The sequence below is a fragment of the Corapipo altera genome, unplaced genomic scaffold (assembly GCF_003945725.1).
Source record: "Corapipo altera isolate COAL_440 unplaced genomic scaffold, ASM394572v1 112, whole genome shotgun sequence".
In the NCBI taxonomy this organism is placed as follows: Eukaryota; Metazoa; Chordata; class Aves; order Passeriformes; family Pipridae; genus Corapipo; species Corapipo altera.
In genome coordinates this window covers 1,014,647-1,031,473 of record NW_020884899.1, presented here as the reverse complement: position 1 = coordinate 1,031,473, position 16,827 = coordinate 1,014,647, and the positions used below count along the sequence as shown (strand labels likewise).

General features: G+C 40.4%; 1 protein-coding gene across 23 annotated transcripts in view; it reads left to right on the top strand.

Moving 5' to 3' along the window:
• ADGRL2 (adhesion G protein-coupled receptor L2) overlaps positions 1-16,827 on the top strand; it is a 173,805-nt gene that overhangs the window by 36,372 nt on the left and 120,606 nt on the right. For all 23 annotated transcript variants that reach the window (XM_027648925.1, XM_027648943.1, XM_027648934.1 and 20 more), the window contains exon 2: positions 13,417-13,589. In XM_027648925.1, coding sequence (XP_027504726.1) covers positions 13,517-13,589 — 73 coding nt within the window. In that variant the 5' untranslated portion in view covers positions 13,417-13,516. The remainder of the gene's footprint in view (positions 1-13,416; positions 13,590-16,827) is intronic.

Below are 16,827 nucleotides of genomic sequence, written 5' to 3'. Positions count from 1 at the left end.
GGCATGTATTTTCTTAGCAGGGACAGCTTCTCTTAAATTTGCCTTCTATCTGTTGAGCTGTCAGCGACTGTCACTGAAGGCTTAAAGCTATATTCATGAAAACAGGAGTTTGCTGGATTTCAAAGAAAATGCTATTTTTGTTAAAAGTAGCGATCAGACCAAAAGGTTAGACTACCATCAAAGTGTCTGTAAAAATATGCTTAAGACCCCGTTCTGTTCTTGGCTGTCGCAAGAGAAGATGACTTGTAAATTGCCTTTCATAAAAGTGAGTTTGATTTAAGGTATTAATAAAATCTAAATTTGTGCATTCTGGCTGTGGGGACCGAAGATTTTAATTTAGTGAAATGCCAGAACAATTTTTTTTGTGCTCAGTTTGATGAGTGTTATGTGAGAATTCCATCTTGCTAAATTAGGGCAGACATATATATTACAGTGTTTACAAACTGTTATGATTACAACCTGTTAAATTTCATATTTAATATTCAGTCATCTTTGAGAAAGAAAGTCACCTCGTTTTTGTCTCGGCGCTGTTGAATTCTCGTGTTAAAATAGATTAAATTTCAAATGTTAATCTAAGTGACTGTGGAAAGTTGTGACCTGGATTTGAAATAGCCATGAGAGTATCAGAGCAGCAGTAAATCTTCCAGAACGTGTCAGGCTCGCACATGGCGGGGCCGTGTCTGATGTGAGAACTGCAGTGCGGGCGGAGGAAGAGCCGGAAAAGAAGGTCCTGTGCCAATGTCATTTTATTCTAAAACAAAAAAAGTGAGAATCTGTCACTTGAACATAAAGCCGTGGTTTTACAGGCAGCACACAGTAACTTAATAAAAACTTCCCTTAAAATGGTGATCTAACATTCAAGCTGCATTGAGCCAGACTGTGGCACGGAGGCACCTGGGTTCCTAATCCTCGTGTGCTTCCTCTGGCAGCAGTGATTCCATCTGGGAAATACGGGTGGGAACTTCAGGTGCAGGCTTCAGCCTAAAGGAACCATCAGTTTGAGGAAGATGCAGACACTAAATGTGCTCACCTTTTTGTTTTAAGCTTTTTCCTTCTGTCATTAAATGACTGGTTTTTTTCTCAGCCAAGCCTGGCTTCAACCCTGGTTCTGGGTACTTCTAAAGCCTGATATCATCAGAAGGTCCTGAGTGTCAGTTGTCAGGCACTGGCATTGCTGGAATCTTTTATTATCTTACTGCTTTGATTTTCTTCATCTCTCTTAAAACGTGTCAAGTAAGAATGTGGGCGATGTCAGGAGAATACGATAATAATAATTTTTAAAGCACTGTTTTGACTTAGAAAATAATGTTAAAACAATCAGGTTCAAGCAAATCATAACAGAAGAATTGGGGGAATTAACTGGCAATTAAAAATGTATATTAAATATTGTCTACCTACACATCTGATCCAGTTTGCCGTTCTTTTATGTATATGGATATCTTTGATACAAATTTCTCATTTCATAAAAGAAAGAAATGAGCTTGCAGACGCTGGCCCACGTGTGTCCACACAGCAAAATTATCTTGGGGTGCCATCAAAAGTATTCTAAGTGTTACAATATCTATTATTGTGAAGCTGACTATTGATTCTTTCCAGTTTCTAACAAAATACTAAGACTGTAGGGCTTGCACAGGAAGAGCCTGAAATGCTTCACCTTTTTTTTTTTTTTTAAAGCATTTTAAAACCTCCTTTTTAATAAACTGGTAACAGCGGCTAGAGCATGACTTTGTTGGTTTTATTCACTGCAGGGAAGGGGTGATTGGCAGCCCTGGCACTGTCCTGTCCACAGCTGAGCTGCAGGGCTGGAGTTGCCTTGGCAGGGCTGCACCTCAGAGTTGGGGCAGCTTTTGCCAACTGTGTTCTTGGCTCAGGCTGATGTTACACGTCTCTCGACTCCAGAGCGTGCTCACTTGCCAAATTCTACCTAAAAACATATACTGGAATTCCTAATTAAATAACCCCCTCGGTATTTATTTTATTCCTTGGGAAGGCACTCGTTCTTCCACCGTAGATGCTGCTTCAATAGAAATACAAATAAAAAAGCCCAGGGTGGATTAGAAAGTTATAACTGGGGTAAGGAGAGAAATTGTCTCTTGCAAACAGATTGGTAGCTTTGGTTTCTTCTAAGTATTGAAATTACGTGACTTTACCAGGTTCTTACCTGAAATTCTTTGCATACATACATTTTTTTTTTTTGTTTATTTTCCAAGTATTTTGAAAATTTTTCCACTACACGGGGTAATAGCAGTCAGTATATAATTTTGGAGGGTTTTGCTGCTAGATAGCATTCCTGGAGTCACTCTAAGTATTGTGTAAGCTGCCTTATTGTAGCCGTGAGCTAAAGTTACCAGTTGAACGATAAAGGTGTAATTTATGCCAAGCCAGTCTGGAAGCTTTTTGAGAAGACTGATAGCAACTGCTTTTATACATATTGCTATGTAAAATGCTTATTAATGTTAGCAGATGTTGCACTTTAATCCCCCGGAATGATTGTTTGGTAGCAGCAGGAGATTTATTAAGCTTGAGTTGTGTGAAATTGTGTGTGCATAAGCTGCTATTTAGATTGTAAAAATGCCATTGAAAACTGTTAAAAAGTTCTAACTGTAATTGGCAGAGAGGTATTAGCTGTTTTAAAAGAAGTATATGTGTACCACTGGCCCTTTTGCTGTAACCTCTTTATCATTTATCTTCTTGTATTAATGTCACTGAATTATTAATTCATGAGCAGGGTTGGATAGGGTGAAGGCACTATTTAAATGTGTGGCACATGTATCCTTATCGCTGGAGACATGAAAAGAGTCATTTTGTGTTATCTGTAAAATGGAAAGGACATTTAAAATTTCATTTACGGTAATCCACTTCACTTCCCAGTAAAACACCTAGATTATTGCTACTATAATGTAATGTTCTTATTAAAATTTTGTAATCTTTCCACTTTCTCACTTATAAATACTGTTGATAGACAAATGTAGACTTATTTTTTTTCTTTAGTTGCACATCCAGTTCATGAACTGCAGCAGAATGTCTGAAGGAGCAGGATTTTAATAAAATACCAATTCACTTTAATTTCTAGTAAAAGAATGCAAAATAAAAGCCAGTGAGTATTTGTAATCATGAAAGGCTAAATAAATTTTCATCTAACATCACAATTTAACCTAATTAAAGAAAAATACGATTTTTTTTCAAAAGTAGCAGTGTCATTGTCACATTGAGCCACCGAGACCTATAGTACTTAAAAGAAATTGTTAATGTGTGACACAGAGTTCTTGGTCTGCTTGATGAAACCACAAAATATCAGAGGTCACTTTGCTGCTGAAAAACGTGTTAAAAATGTATCTTACATTTCATCTGTTCGGTGTGGATGGTTTTAAAAAAGTTAAAGTGTATGGCAAATATAATGTTTTTTCAGCCACTCTGGTGGAAAGAGTTCATTCTCTTGAATACTTTAAAAAGTATTCATTCTCTTTAAAAATCCCTTGCCTGAAAGCAGTTTCAGGGCACTTTGTCCTCAAGTGCTCGCCGTGGCTGGCGTGGCAGTGCTGGAGATAACCCATATTCCATTTTGTTTAATATTTAAAAGATATCACTTCACGCTTCCCTTTTCACCGTGCACGGCAAAGACCTTCCCTGTTCCCACAATACATGTTGTTTTTCCTTCTGCCTCCCTGCAGAGGAGAAAATGTTGTGTGGGCTGCTGGGGAGAAGGGTTTTGAACAGTGGCAGTGAGAGTAGAAGGAGCCTTTCTGTTGAACTATAATTTAGAGCTCTTCTTGCTCCTGACTTCTGCAGATGTAATCTGTTTTAGTTTCCTGGCTTAGACTTTCTACAAAAGGAATAAAAAATTAACCGAAATAATTTCTGTCTATTATAGTTTGAATAGATAAAAAAGGCCCCAGTTTACCTCAACTGAAGGAATGTTACAGCTCTGGTGAATGACTGGTAGTCATTCAGCTGCCCTGCACAGTTAAGGAGAGTCACCTGAATGTTCATTGCTTATTAAATTGTACAAGAAAATCCTCTTAACTGCAGTTGCACCATTAGATGCCTCGGCAGCTCTGTCTTTACAGAACCCATCATCCAGGGGCAGAATTGAATCCTTTGTTTCACTGCAGAAACAGGCCCTTTCTGAATAGATCCTGAAGATTTATTTGCCGTATTTACTGCATTGTAATATTAGATATTACATTTCTCACGTTGTTGGTGATGTGCAAGCAGTAGTTGTGTAATTCAGTAGTGTATTTGTGTGTAGGTGGGAGGAGGAGAGTTAGTGCAGTCTGTGCAGTAATGTCATATATGGCTTCTCACCCTGGAGTTCCTGTTATGAGGGCAGAAAAACAGGGAGCTGGTTGATTTTTATTTCATGATATTAGAGTTTTCAACCTTTTAAGTGCTACTGGTATGTAAAAGTGGTGAACCTGAAAGATGTGTCTTCTGTCACCGTCTGCTGCTTTTTCTGTATGTCTGAAGTACACACACAAGTCCTCCAAAGGCTTATGTAAATACAGTGGAATTTCTTCCTGGAGGTCATACTTGCCTGGAGAATCTCTTGAGTGCTTAGAAAGTAGTTAAAGACTTCTTCCCTCCTTCTGCTGTCAAAATTACGAGTGTAGTTGTGGCTGTTGGCCGAGTATGGGATGGTAGCACACAGAACTTCTCAGGTTTCCGTGCAAGACATGATCCACTACATTTTAATAACTAAATGGTTTGGAAAATGCAGCTTTATGGAATTACTCTTAGAAGTCTGTTTGGCAGTGATTTTTAGTGGAACTAAAATGTGGTCTTCAGAATGTTCTGACTGTCAGGCTGCTGGTAAGAAAACACAACTCTCTGGCCATTGCAATATTAATTGTGCTTCAGAGAAAAGAAGCAAAGCTAGGAATGACTTAAGAAGGGGTTCTTTGAAAGAGGAAAAAGAGAAATGCTTAAGTACGGCATGTTTTAAAGCATAATTAAAAGCATGCATTATTGAAATGGTCTTTGATAAAATGCATTGTTGTGATGCTGTGATAAATTGTAATACTTGAGGATATGATGGAAGAAGAGATATTTAAAAATAACTTTCTCCAGCTGTCTATATATAGTCACAGTTTTTTCACATTTCTGTACATGCTCATCTGACGTATTTTATCCTAGATTACCTCATTGCTCCCAAGAAATCCCTTTTGGTAATATTGATAACCTAATATATGACAGATTTTGGTCATTATTATTTCATTTAGTGGTCATATGTATAGACCAAGAGGGAATCTGAATATTGATTTCACTGAATGGCTAGTAACAATGATTTATGAGTCAAGGATTCAGTGCAGTGAGCCAAACACAGCAGAGATTGCATCTTAGGTGCCACCATTGATTTTGTTTCATATTTCACTGCACAATGATTAGGCCATGGTCTCACAGATTTTAATGTTACAACCATATTCCTCTCTAAGCAAAGATCTGCCACAAGCTACACCCAGTGCATGGTGAGTGTATCTATGTGCCTACTGCTTCTGATTTTTTAAAATAATAAATGTTTTTCAGTTGTGTTTAAATACTTGGTATTTCTCTGGTAACAACGGAGGTTTTTGATGGATTTTTTTAAAGCAATCAAAAGTGATTTTGCTGCACACTCAAACTTGTTCTTGAAACTTGAACCACATAATTTATATTGAATACAGACCACTTAATATGATCATAAGTACAACTGATAGAAAATGATTGCTTTAAAATGGATGCTAAACCAGCACCTTCATGAATCTTTTTGATAATATTCCTTGGCACACACCTAGAGAAGAGGTTTTCAGTGCAGCAGTTTCTGGGGAATTGGTGCTACCAAGCTGAGGTTTGTGCATGAATAGCTGGTGCTGAGGCTGCAGCAGAGCCATCCCCCAGCAGGGCCAGTGTGTTGGGGCTGTGCAGTCCCCACTAACCTGGTTATAGCGTGGGCAGGAGTGCTGCAAATGCAGGCATAAAAATGTGTTCTTGGCTGCTCTTGCCTGCAACTTGATTTTATTTTGGAAGTGAGTAACTCGGGGGTGTTTTGCTGGCTCTGTGCTGGTCTGTGGAGTTGTCTTCCTTCAGTGTGTCAGCTGTGAAAAGCAAATCATCATAGAACAGCCTGGGCTGGGAGGGACCTTACATTATCATCTCGATCCAAACCCCTTTCCATGTGCAGGGATACCTGCTGCTAGACCAGGAGCCCCATCCAACCTGGCCTTAAACACTTCCAGGGATGCAGCACTGGCAACTGTTCCAGTGCCTCACCACTCACATGGGGAAGAAATTCTTCCAAACATCTCGTCTATATTTACTCTCTTTCGGTTTAAAGCCATTCTGCCTTGTCCTATCACTACACCTTGTAAGAAGTCCCTCTCCAGCTCTCGTGTGGTCCCTTTAGGTACTGGAAAGCTGCTCTAAGTTCTCCCCAGAACCTTCTCCAACCTGAACAGCCCCATCTCTCCCAGCCTGTCTGCGTGGAAAGGTGCTCCATCCCTCTGAGGAGCTTCGTGGCCTCCTCTGGACCTGCTCCAACAGATCTGCATACTTCTTATCTTGGGGGCCTCAGAGCTGGATTGAGAATCAATACCAGAACTCATTTCCCTGCTTAAGCCCAGGGATGAGCAGCCATGAGGCAGATCAGATGTGTTGAAATCCTTGCAGTCAGTCAGAGAAACACCACATCGCTTCGCAGGTACCGACACGTCTGACCACAGTCCCAGGACTTAGTTCTGTTTGTTTTGTTTTTCTGTCTGCTTCCACTTCAAACAAGTTCTCAGCTGTGAAAAACAGTGGATGGGAAGAGAAAAAAAAAAAAGAAGAGATCAGCTAAGTGGCATAACAGCTTTGAGAAATACGGGCCTTTGCAGAGCCTTGTCAAGGCTGTCAGCAAACAGTTTCCTGTCTTACAAGACTGCTGTGTCTTTGGTTGATGTCAGTCTAGTGGTTTGGGTTTTTTTCCAAGGGAGAGAAATGAGATCTTTAATATAAATAGATTATTTTGAGGATTTCTCTTCTCTGAGAAGTTTGAAAAGCCTTTGAATTTTCTTCAGCTGTTACAATTGCTTCTTTTGGTTTGTCATGAGGTTCTCAATGTTTTTTACAGATACTCATTATTTTCTTGTTTATTTTTGATGTTCATAAAATCTGTCCTACATAGGTTCGAAAATGAGAGCTATTTGTTTTGCAGTTTAATGAAGAGAATGGCAAACAGCCTCAGCCTGTGCCTCTGGTGTCCACAGTGATCAGCATATTTAACACGCTCAGCATGACACTAAGATATTACAGCCGATAAGGGTTGTAATGGACTTACAGCATCCCTCTCCCTCCCCTCTCCTTTGGATGAGGGGGATTTGTCTTTGAGTCCCCAGGAAGCTGTAGTGACACAGAGGGCAACAGTGGTGGAAGGCTTTTACCTGCACTGCTGGAGTGGAGGTGATCTCGTGTAGCGGCGTGGTGTCGATTCCGTGAAATCCAGGGAATTTGCGATGGGGATTGAGTGACACCCCCCTTGATTCCGAGCGGTTATCAAAGGCAGAAAGACAAATTCGGACTTGGCAAAAGGAGAGTGCCTGGAGCCAAAAAAAGCCATTCTTATTAGCGCTAGCAGAGGTTTACTTTGCTGGCTTATTGAATGAAAGCTCCCCCGAGTGTCCAGGCTTTACCCTGTGCTAACAAGCAGGGGCAGGGCTGGCTGGTTGGGCAGGGACCGCCGGGTACCCTGCCCGTAAAACACAGGAGCGAGGCCCAGCTGAGCCACAGTGCTGGTGAGAAAAGGAAATCTTTGTCTTTTCCTCTCCAATCCTGTTTATTTTCTCTGTGAATGATTGCAGTAGACCACGGAGGTGCTGGGGACTGATGGACTGAACTGTGATGTGGCACTGTTAAAATAGTGCCAGTGCACTGTTCAGTGGCACATCTTGCCTGGGTGGGTTGGGTGGTTGGAATGATCTGTTGCCCTGCTGAGCTGGGAACTCGGGCTGCTGTGGGGTGGGTGTTGCCACGGTCTTTCTCAATTTAGGATACATGTATTGTGCCCTGTTTCAGGCACTCCTCAGGCATGGGCATGTCACTTCAGAGCACAGCACAGCTCAACGCATTGAAGTAATTTCTTTTGTTGCAAGATTGGCTGACCTTGGTCAAGTCTTGTTCTTACTGTAATATTCCCTTCCCTGATACTGTATTCTTTCCATGCAACTTGGGAAGAGATGTTTTGGGTTAGAAATCCAGGGTGTTCAAGGTGACAATTAATAGGGACTGTTGAATACAGAATTGTAGATAAGACTCCCTGCTACCTTTTGAGCATTAAATTGGTTTTAATGGAAGCGAAGTCTTTGTTAAACCTTTTAGACAGAGCAGGGTTAACCTTTCCTTTCTCCTTGCAATATGCAGTTTGTTTAATTGCAGCAGATCAGGCATTGATTGTTTACCATAGGTAGTACAAGGAGGCTAACTAGATCAGCGTGGAGTCTTGCTTGTCTTCAGGGTTTTTTTTCGTAAGGTCTCATAACCAGAACACATAACCAGATTTTCTACAATCTGATATTGTCACACTAATGCAGAGTTATTAATGTAAATCAATTTTTGAATAAGCATATTGAAAACTTAGGGAATAACTCGTGTTGAATGCATCGACGGTACATTCAGTGTTGAAAAGTAGAGCTGGATCTCATTGCAGATATGTAGAAAACTGTAGCTCTTGGATCATAAACAGTATTAGTCTCATTCTAGTATTTTACTAATGCAGCTTAGTTTTACTAATCACACTGCACTAATTAAATTCTTATGTTACAGATTATAGGAAATTTTAACTCTTTTTTTTTTTTAAATTGGGAAAGCCTCATGATGGGAAAGCACGTGGACACATGATTTCTCAGGAGACTAAGTAGTCTATTATATTGTATGAATATATATCTACTCACCCTTGCCTCCTCTTCCCCCTCCTTTCCTCTGCAGAGTGTCTCAGATATATTACAGAATTACTTAGTTTCATAAACTGGGTTACGAAAGGCGCTGGGGGTGCTGCATGTGTGGCAAGGTGGGTCACACAGGATTTACAAGGGGGACCGCCTGGGTCCTGCTGGTTCCTTGGCACGTACGAGCTGTGCAGCTATGGCTGATGTTCCTTACCTTTCTGTGCCTCTGTAAGGCTAGTATAAATTTTATTTCTGTAATGAGGGTGTTTAAAACCTGACTGAGGTTGCAAGTGCTCTGCAGTGTTTCTAAGATGATTCGGAAAATTAAGCACTGTACTCTAAAATACATCAGCATTAGTCTGAGAGACTTCTAGCTAAAGAAAAACATCTTTGCTTAGCTGGAAAGATCTCTGTGTTCCCCTTTGTCTTAATTGCCTGCAAAGCTGGATAGAACAGGAGGGAAGAGGCAGCTTTTGAGCATGCTGTGTCAGTTGGCCGGAAGCTCTTAAAAGACCCTTTTTTAGCTTTTGAAAATAAAACCTTGGGAAGGTTAAACAGAGTAGACTTGGGACACGGCAGTCCTTTAGAGGTCTTTCTCTTCAAAGATAAAAGTATTTCAAGGAGCATGCTTGGAGCAGCTTTCTCTTATCTCTGGGGTGCTCTTGAGCAATGTTGCGGGGAGAGGGGTGGCCAACAGTGGCGTGTATTCTGCAGCGGTCGTGTTCTGTCTGTAAGAAGTTTCAGAAGCACAGAAGAACAAGGAAGCAAGGCAGGGGCACTAAGATATTCAGGACTTGGAGCACAGCCTATGAATACAGTATGAAGAGATGCCCAGTACGTTTGCAGTGTACAGGTTTGAACATTAACATTTCTGTTCCTGATCTCGCCTTCTTTACCAGCGCGTATGAGAAGAACCTTAACAAGGTGAACCTCTCTATTCCAGTGGAGGGCTGGGGTTTTTTCTATGCAGTATGGCCCAGAGGTAGGGATTTAAGTTACAACTGGAATTTTCTGGGCAGCTTTTGTTGCACTCTGAAATTCAAGCAACCTTTTGCTCGAGGGAGTTTCTCTCTGCCCCACCCAGGAGCCAAAGCAGTCAGCGATCCAGAGGAAAGGTTTATTAAGGTCTGAGGGGAAATAACTTATTTGCTCAGGACAGACCACTCGCTGTGGTCTCCTTTTTCTGTTTACAGAGAAGTAACTTAACACATCTTTTCCCGGTCCTACTTGTTTGGTTGGGGCTTTGTTGTTGTTCTGAGGTGCCCCCAGCAGTGCTGTGTCGCTGACAGATGGATGGGCAGAGGGACTGGCTGACAGCAGTGTCTGCAGTCCCAGTGCTCTCTGGCTCCAGCTCATGTCTGGGTGCCTTTTCCAGGTTTAGCTTTTGTTACACTGATGAATGGTTGGTTCAGAACTGCAGTGTTCTTTTACTTGGAGCCACGCAGAGTTTCTCAAATACAGGGGTTGCACTAAAATGGTTTGCTGTGAATGTTGATTTTTATTCAAAAGAAAAGAGGCAAAACCAAACCCTATTGCATCAGTTTTTAAACACTGTTTCGTTTTTTCTTGGGTTTTTAGAAAAACATACGTTACTGATAATTTGGTAGGGGCTGGTTAGTTTATTTTCAGTTCTATTTGCAGCAGCATAGTGAGTTAAATTCTATGTCTGTAGGCTACAGCAATCTAAAGAGAACAATATATTGCACTACACACTTAAATTTGTCCTTTAAAATATTCTGCATTTATTCTTAATAGTTTCTGTGGTTTTGATATCACAAAGATATCAATATCCTTTCAGAAACTGTAGTTTCTCATTAAAATAGCTATCTCAGTTTACAAGGTCAAGAACTCTTACTCAATTAAAAAAAGAAAAAGGGAAGAGTATTTGACATACATTTTTTGGCATACATTTTGCAGCTGTTTTCTAGGGAGATGTTTGGTCTCCCCTCAAGTGGTGCTTTGACTATTGTTTTTGTTTTTAACATAATTCTTTCCTTCCCCCCCCCAATTTAAAAAAGGCCCACAAGAAAGGGATGAGTTTGAAGATGATAAGGGACGGGTATGTCACTATCCACTTGAAGTGGATGGAAGATGTCTCAAAATCTGGGAGTGCAGCAATATGTTATGGAAATAACAATAAAACTTGAGTCTCAGGAGGCCAAAATCTTCTGGACAGACTGGGAGCAATCAGAAGGCTGACTTAATTTCACTTTTAGCCATTATTGTTTGTCATCTGTTCTCTTGGATTATTCTGATTGCTTACTGAAATTATGCTGATTAGTCTGTAGTGTGTGTGAAATAGTTTTATGATTTTTCCTTTGGGTGCTACAGGTGAAAAATTAATCCAAACTCTTCCCAAGCTTTTAGCTGAACTATCTCCAGGGTTTTTTTTCAGAGAGACCCGCGGTGGCATTTTTTTCTTCTTTACTCAGCAGGAGCTCCTTTGCAATTGTAATTTCTGCTGAATGCAGTGCATCCTTTGTGGATTTCTAGATTTATTTGCTTTTGGTTGCAAAACACTCTCAGCCCAGTGCGAAAGATCTGGAGGTACAATGTGTCTGTCTCTTCCTGGCTGCTTCTGGGTTGTCCTGTAGCAGCTGGTGCATCACCATGAAAATGAAGGTCCCACCTTTTCCCTCTGGGCACAGGGGTGTGTGCCAGGGAGAGAGCCACACTGGCCGTCCTTGTGCTGAAGTGCTTTGTCTGCTGGTCCGTGCTCCTTGTTGAAATATGTGTGGCTCAAAGTGCCTGCCATTGAAGAACACCTGTCTGGAGCTGGAAATGGAAAGAAGTGCTCATTTTTATGTATAAATAAACAAATAATCACTCGGCCTCAGCTGTCAGTTTGCGTTCATTTCCCGGTATGAGGAATCACCAGCACGTTGGTGTTGAGAGGGGGATGCCTCACTTCTCTTTAAGAGGAGCCAAGTAAAGAAGCCTCCTCGCATGTTTAATAATCTCCACAGCTACATTGCCTTCATTCAGAGCTGGAGGAACTGTTCTGTACTGTTTGCTGTTAATTCCCACCCCTCTCTCCTACTGGAAAATAGTGAGTGTCAGTCTTGTTGCTGTTTGTGTGCTCAAGGAACAAATTTATCATCGATTAAGATTAACATTGACTGTTATAGAAAGTGTTACACTTTCTACTTGTGAAAATGATCTACAGTTCATAGCATTTCTTTAGCTGGCATTTTGTGCACTTCATCCTTTCCATTTCTCCTTGCCAAAAGGGTAAATGTATTTTTAAAGCCCTCGACTTGCTCCAGTACTCGTGAGAATCATAAGTGGCCCTTGGATCCTACCACTTAAATTTTTACAGAGTCATTGTTACATGGCTTTAAAGTAACATTAATTTCAGATATCTCAGCCCTGTTCATTCATCTTGGAGAGACCAACCCAGTGTGACATCGGGCTCAGCTCTTTGCATCTGCGATTGCCACAATGTTCAGAAAGTTATTCTCCAGAGTTGTTTCAAGTGTCTGTAATATGTAGAGCCAGCTTTCTACTTAAAAATAATTTGTTTTTCTATGGATGTTAATTTTTCTGTAGCTTCCCAAAGTCTAATAGGCAGGGCTGAAGCATGACCTTGCTTCATACAGTGAGATATGGGAGAGGATGTACGTAGTTACTCATTTGGCTGGTGAGAGAATGGAGTCATTAGAGAAAGGGAGCACTCTGCTGTCAAATCTTCTGTCACAGCTACTGCACTCTATCAGTGTAATTATATTTTTCAAATGCAAATGATAGCTCTGAGAATTCTTCCTTTGGTACATCGTTTACAGGAGCAGTTCAGTTCATATTTCTCAGTAGGAGACAAATCTTGTTCAAGGCTAAGGACAGGAGAGGCTGATCCATTATGTTGACTCCCTTTTCTTTGAGGGTGTTTATTGGGTAGAAATAGAGATAACTAAAGTCGTGTGAAGAGGCTTCCTCACCAAACAGGGGACTTTGTCAGCAGAGTTGCTGTTCCTGCCTCTCTCATCCAAGGAGGGAACCTGTGTGGAATGCTGGAGCCATGGCAGGGAGCAGACCTGCACACCTTCCTGCCCAGGGGAGCTGCTCTGTTGTTCTCAGCCACTCCATGTTTCGAATCCCTGAGAAATCTGGCAGTGCCCTAGATTGAATTTTGCTGTGGTTCTTGGGGGTAGAGGAATGCAGGTTGTGTCAGATTTGGGCAGTGGGAAAAGCTTCGCTTACTCATCTGCACATCCAATTTCTTATATTCGGAGGAAACGTTCTCCTTTTGGGTTTTTTTAATATGTCTTACTGAAAGTACATCAATAACATTCATACTTTGAACTCTAACTCGTATCATTATTTGGCATTCTGTTTAGTGTTCACTGACCTTGAGAGATTACATCCCACAAACCTGCTGAATTCCCAGATACAGTGCAGGTGTTCTGTCAGTTTTACTAAAAATTTCCAGTTCGTGTCAAGTAAAATTTGATATTCTGAATTATTGGTGTTCAGTTAGTGATGGAGTTTTCTTTCTCTTTTTCTTCCAAATCCTCTGCTACTCCAGGTATGAAGATGAATAAAGCAGGCCACTGGTTTCGATGATGCTGGGCTTTTATAACTGGATTCATTAAGGAATACAAAGAAAATTCTTACAGGGATCAATAATGGTGTCTTCTGGCTGCAGAATGCGAAGTTTTTGGTTTCTGCTCCTTGTCAGCTTCCTGCAGTGTACTGAAGGTAAGCTTTAGTTTATTTTTTATTTGAGTTTGCAGATGAGTTAATGGACTGTACGTTAATTTCTGTCAGATCACTTGAAGTTTGAGGATGTCAAACTAAACGTATCTATAGCATATATTAATTTATGAGACTCAAACTGTCCCTTTTTAATGAAAAAAAAAGAAGATATTTTTTGGTTTTGATAGTGTCATATGTTTAAACTGAAGTGATAATATTAATATCCTTGATTGGTAGGTGCCTTATTTTTGGATTCTTCCTGTTCGTTCTTCCTTTTTCTATTTTCATTTCACAACAATTTAGAAGGAATGTATAGATATGTTATACATGATATAAAACAACTAAACAGTGAAAATGAAATACCTGTTTTACTTTTCTAATTTGGCTTGATGAAAATGAAATGGCAAACACTTCATTAATATTAGAACTATGCAAGTTAAATTTCAGGAAATAAAACTCCAAAGTTCATACAAAAATAACATCTGCTTGAAAATATTCTTGCTTTTTTTAGAAAAGGGAAAAATACTTCACTACTATCAAATGGGTTTAAAATAGCTCTTAAAGAGATGAGGAAGGAAAAGGATTTTTTAAAAAAGTTGCAGTATCTATTCTTTGTTCTGTTTTTCTTCATAAACTTTATCCAGTTAGTCTGTCTCCCCAGCTGTTCTTGTGGGCCTTTTAATAAACAGAGAAACACGAATGAACAGGAAAACGTGGTTTATGAATTCTTAATTACAAATATTCATCTAGAACTTGAGGGTATTTCTGGGTATGAGTATTTTGATTGACTAGATTGCAGGTGAAAAGATTGGTTTAGTAATAAAATAGCATCTCACATTATTCAGTAATTGGTATGTAATATATAGGCTTCCTTGGTGCATCTGTGGTGTGATCTCAACAGCTTTTAAAGCAGATACATACCTTACCCTATCAAAATTCTTTGAATTTTAAGGCTAGATTTTCAGAAATACTTTAGAAAAGCTACTCTGCCTCCTCCTCTCTTCTTTCTAAAATCTGTATAAATAACTAGCGCCCAAAAATGGCAAAATCCAAGATAAATATTGAAATCCACGGTGTTCCTCGCTCACTGTGTCATTTCCTGAGCTTTAATTCCAGACTGCCATGGCTGGGTCATGAGGATGTGTGAACACACACACACACATCTACCAGGGAGAGTGTCCTCGGAGCCTTCACAAAGGTTCAGAGCTCGGGGAAATCTCATTGAGCTTAAACAGCTTTCTCAGGCAGTTACCCCTTCCTGCCCTCTCCTCAAATATTGCCAGGATGGATTAGAAAACTGGCATTTCCCAGGGTGTGCTGCAGCTCTGGGGTGGTTCCATCTCTGCTGGGATCTCTGGCCTGGGGCAGTTGTACTGACTGTGTTCTCCCTGTCGCTCAGGTCTGGGGGCTCGGCTATAATCTTACTTTTAGAGGAAGGTAGGGATGGACAGCTGAAAGGTAAAATGCTTTTCAGCCTCTGTCCCAGGTAAAAAATGTGAATGTGGATTAGGAGATTGGAATTACAAACCTTATGACCGGCTGGTTTGGTTGTAACTGGGGTTAATTATAAAGGCACTTGCATTGCAAAAGTGGTTGCACTGGTTGAAACCAAAGGTGTAGACACCTGTGTAGTAGAGACACCTATGGAAGTGTTTTTTCTGAAGTTTTAAAATATTAAGGAATTTTTTAATTATTGCAGTTGTTTCAAATCCGTTTATTTAGTGCATTTCATCAAGATTCAGGCACTTGCAGTTTAATACTATGTGGTGGGTGAAAACATTTGAAATCAGAAAGGAAGAGCAGACAACTTTCTGTGATTTGGTTAAAGCTGCAAACAGCATGCTGTAAAAGAGTGTTTTATCTGCTGAGTTTGGAAAGGAAAAAGTCAACTCAGAACTTCTGCAGATTGAATTTTTGCTATTTGCAGATAGTTAATTTTCATTGTCATCTGTAATATTTCAAGTCCATTCTGTTCTCTCCCTGTTTTTCTTGCTTGTAGTAGCCAGTAGCAATCTTCTGATGCTTCAGTTGTGAATTTACTTTTTTAAAGTCTGTACAAGAGCTGCTTTTTCAGCTAAAAAGAAACAGGAAAGGAAATTGGGAGCAGATAACAGAATCATACCAAATTAATTGTAAATTCTTAAAATAAATGAAATACTGTGGCTCTGTATACTGGAAATGAATATTAATATAGAGTTGGCTTCCAGCCACAGAAGCAAAATGAATACTGCATTATTACACTTTCTCACAAGATTACATTGCCTTCTGCTTCAGTAATAAGAGATGCCAAGTATAACATGCTTTAGTAGCACTTCATGCCTGGAAGTACGAACATGAACAAAGGTTAAAATAAGAGCATCTAACTTTTGGTAGAAATAGGAAAATCTTTAATTCTCTTGCTTGGAACTGGAGTTTTTTTATAGAATCTTGTGTGTACGTGCGGGTTTTTGCAGTTCGTGGGGGAGATAAAACCTGGCCGAGTTCCCTGCTGTTACATTTTAATGTTTCTGTACAGCTAAAGGGAGAGAAGGGAGGGGGAGATCCTGGGTGTGGACAAGTGATTCATTTGTTCATGTAATGAAACATTTTCCAATCAAGAAGAGGCTTCATTACTCTCACAGAGCCCCAACTTTAACTCCCCAGGGAATTAGCAAGCAGACACAGTTATACGAAGGCTGTAATTTTATTTTACTGCTGCCTATCCAGATAGGAATCGTATCTTCAGTTAAAAAGGTCTTGGGTTTGCTTTGTTTTTCCTGGCTGTGCAGTCCAGATGGAATTGCTTTTGAAGCAGTCCCTTCCTTCAGTTGAAATGCACCTGGAACAGACAAGTGCCGGCAGCTGGAGGGGAAAAGCACACTGAGTTATCATACACTGCTGATAGATCTGATCAACAACAGGTCAATATTGTTGTGCACAGGGTTGAAAAATGTTGTTACTGCCGTCAACAGCAAGCGTTGCAGCCCTAAATGAGGAAAAGATGAGAGGAAAAAGGAATGAAGAGCTGAAGTCATGAGCTTGAATATTAATGTCATATCTGAAAGTATTTTTCTGCCCCTTTTTCCTAGAATATCCTGCTATAGGCTGTGTGTAGCATATTGTGCCACAGTTCTGTTGAGAAAGGCAGGCTGAAAGGACTGCCTTGGGAAGGGCTTTGGTTTGGACGTGGGCAGGAGCTGTGGGAGTCCTGCCCTGTGCCCTGGGGGAGAGGGAGAGCTCCCTCCACAGCTGTGCTGGAACC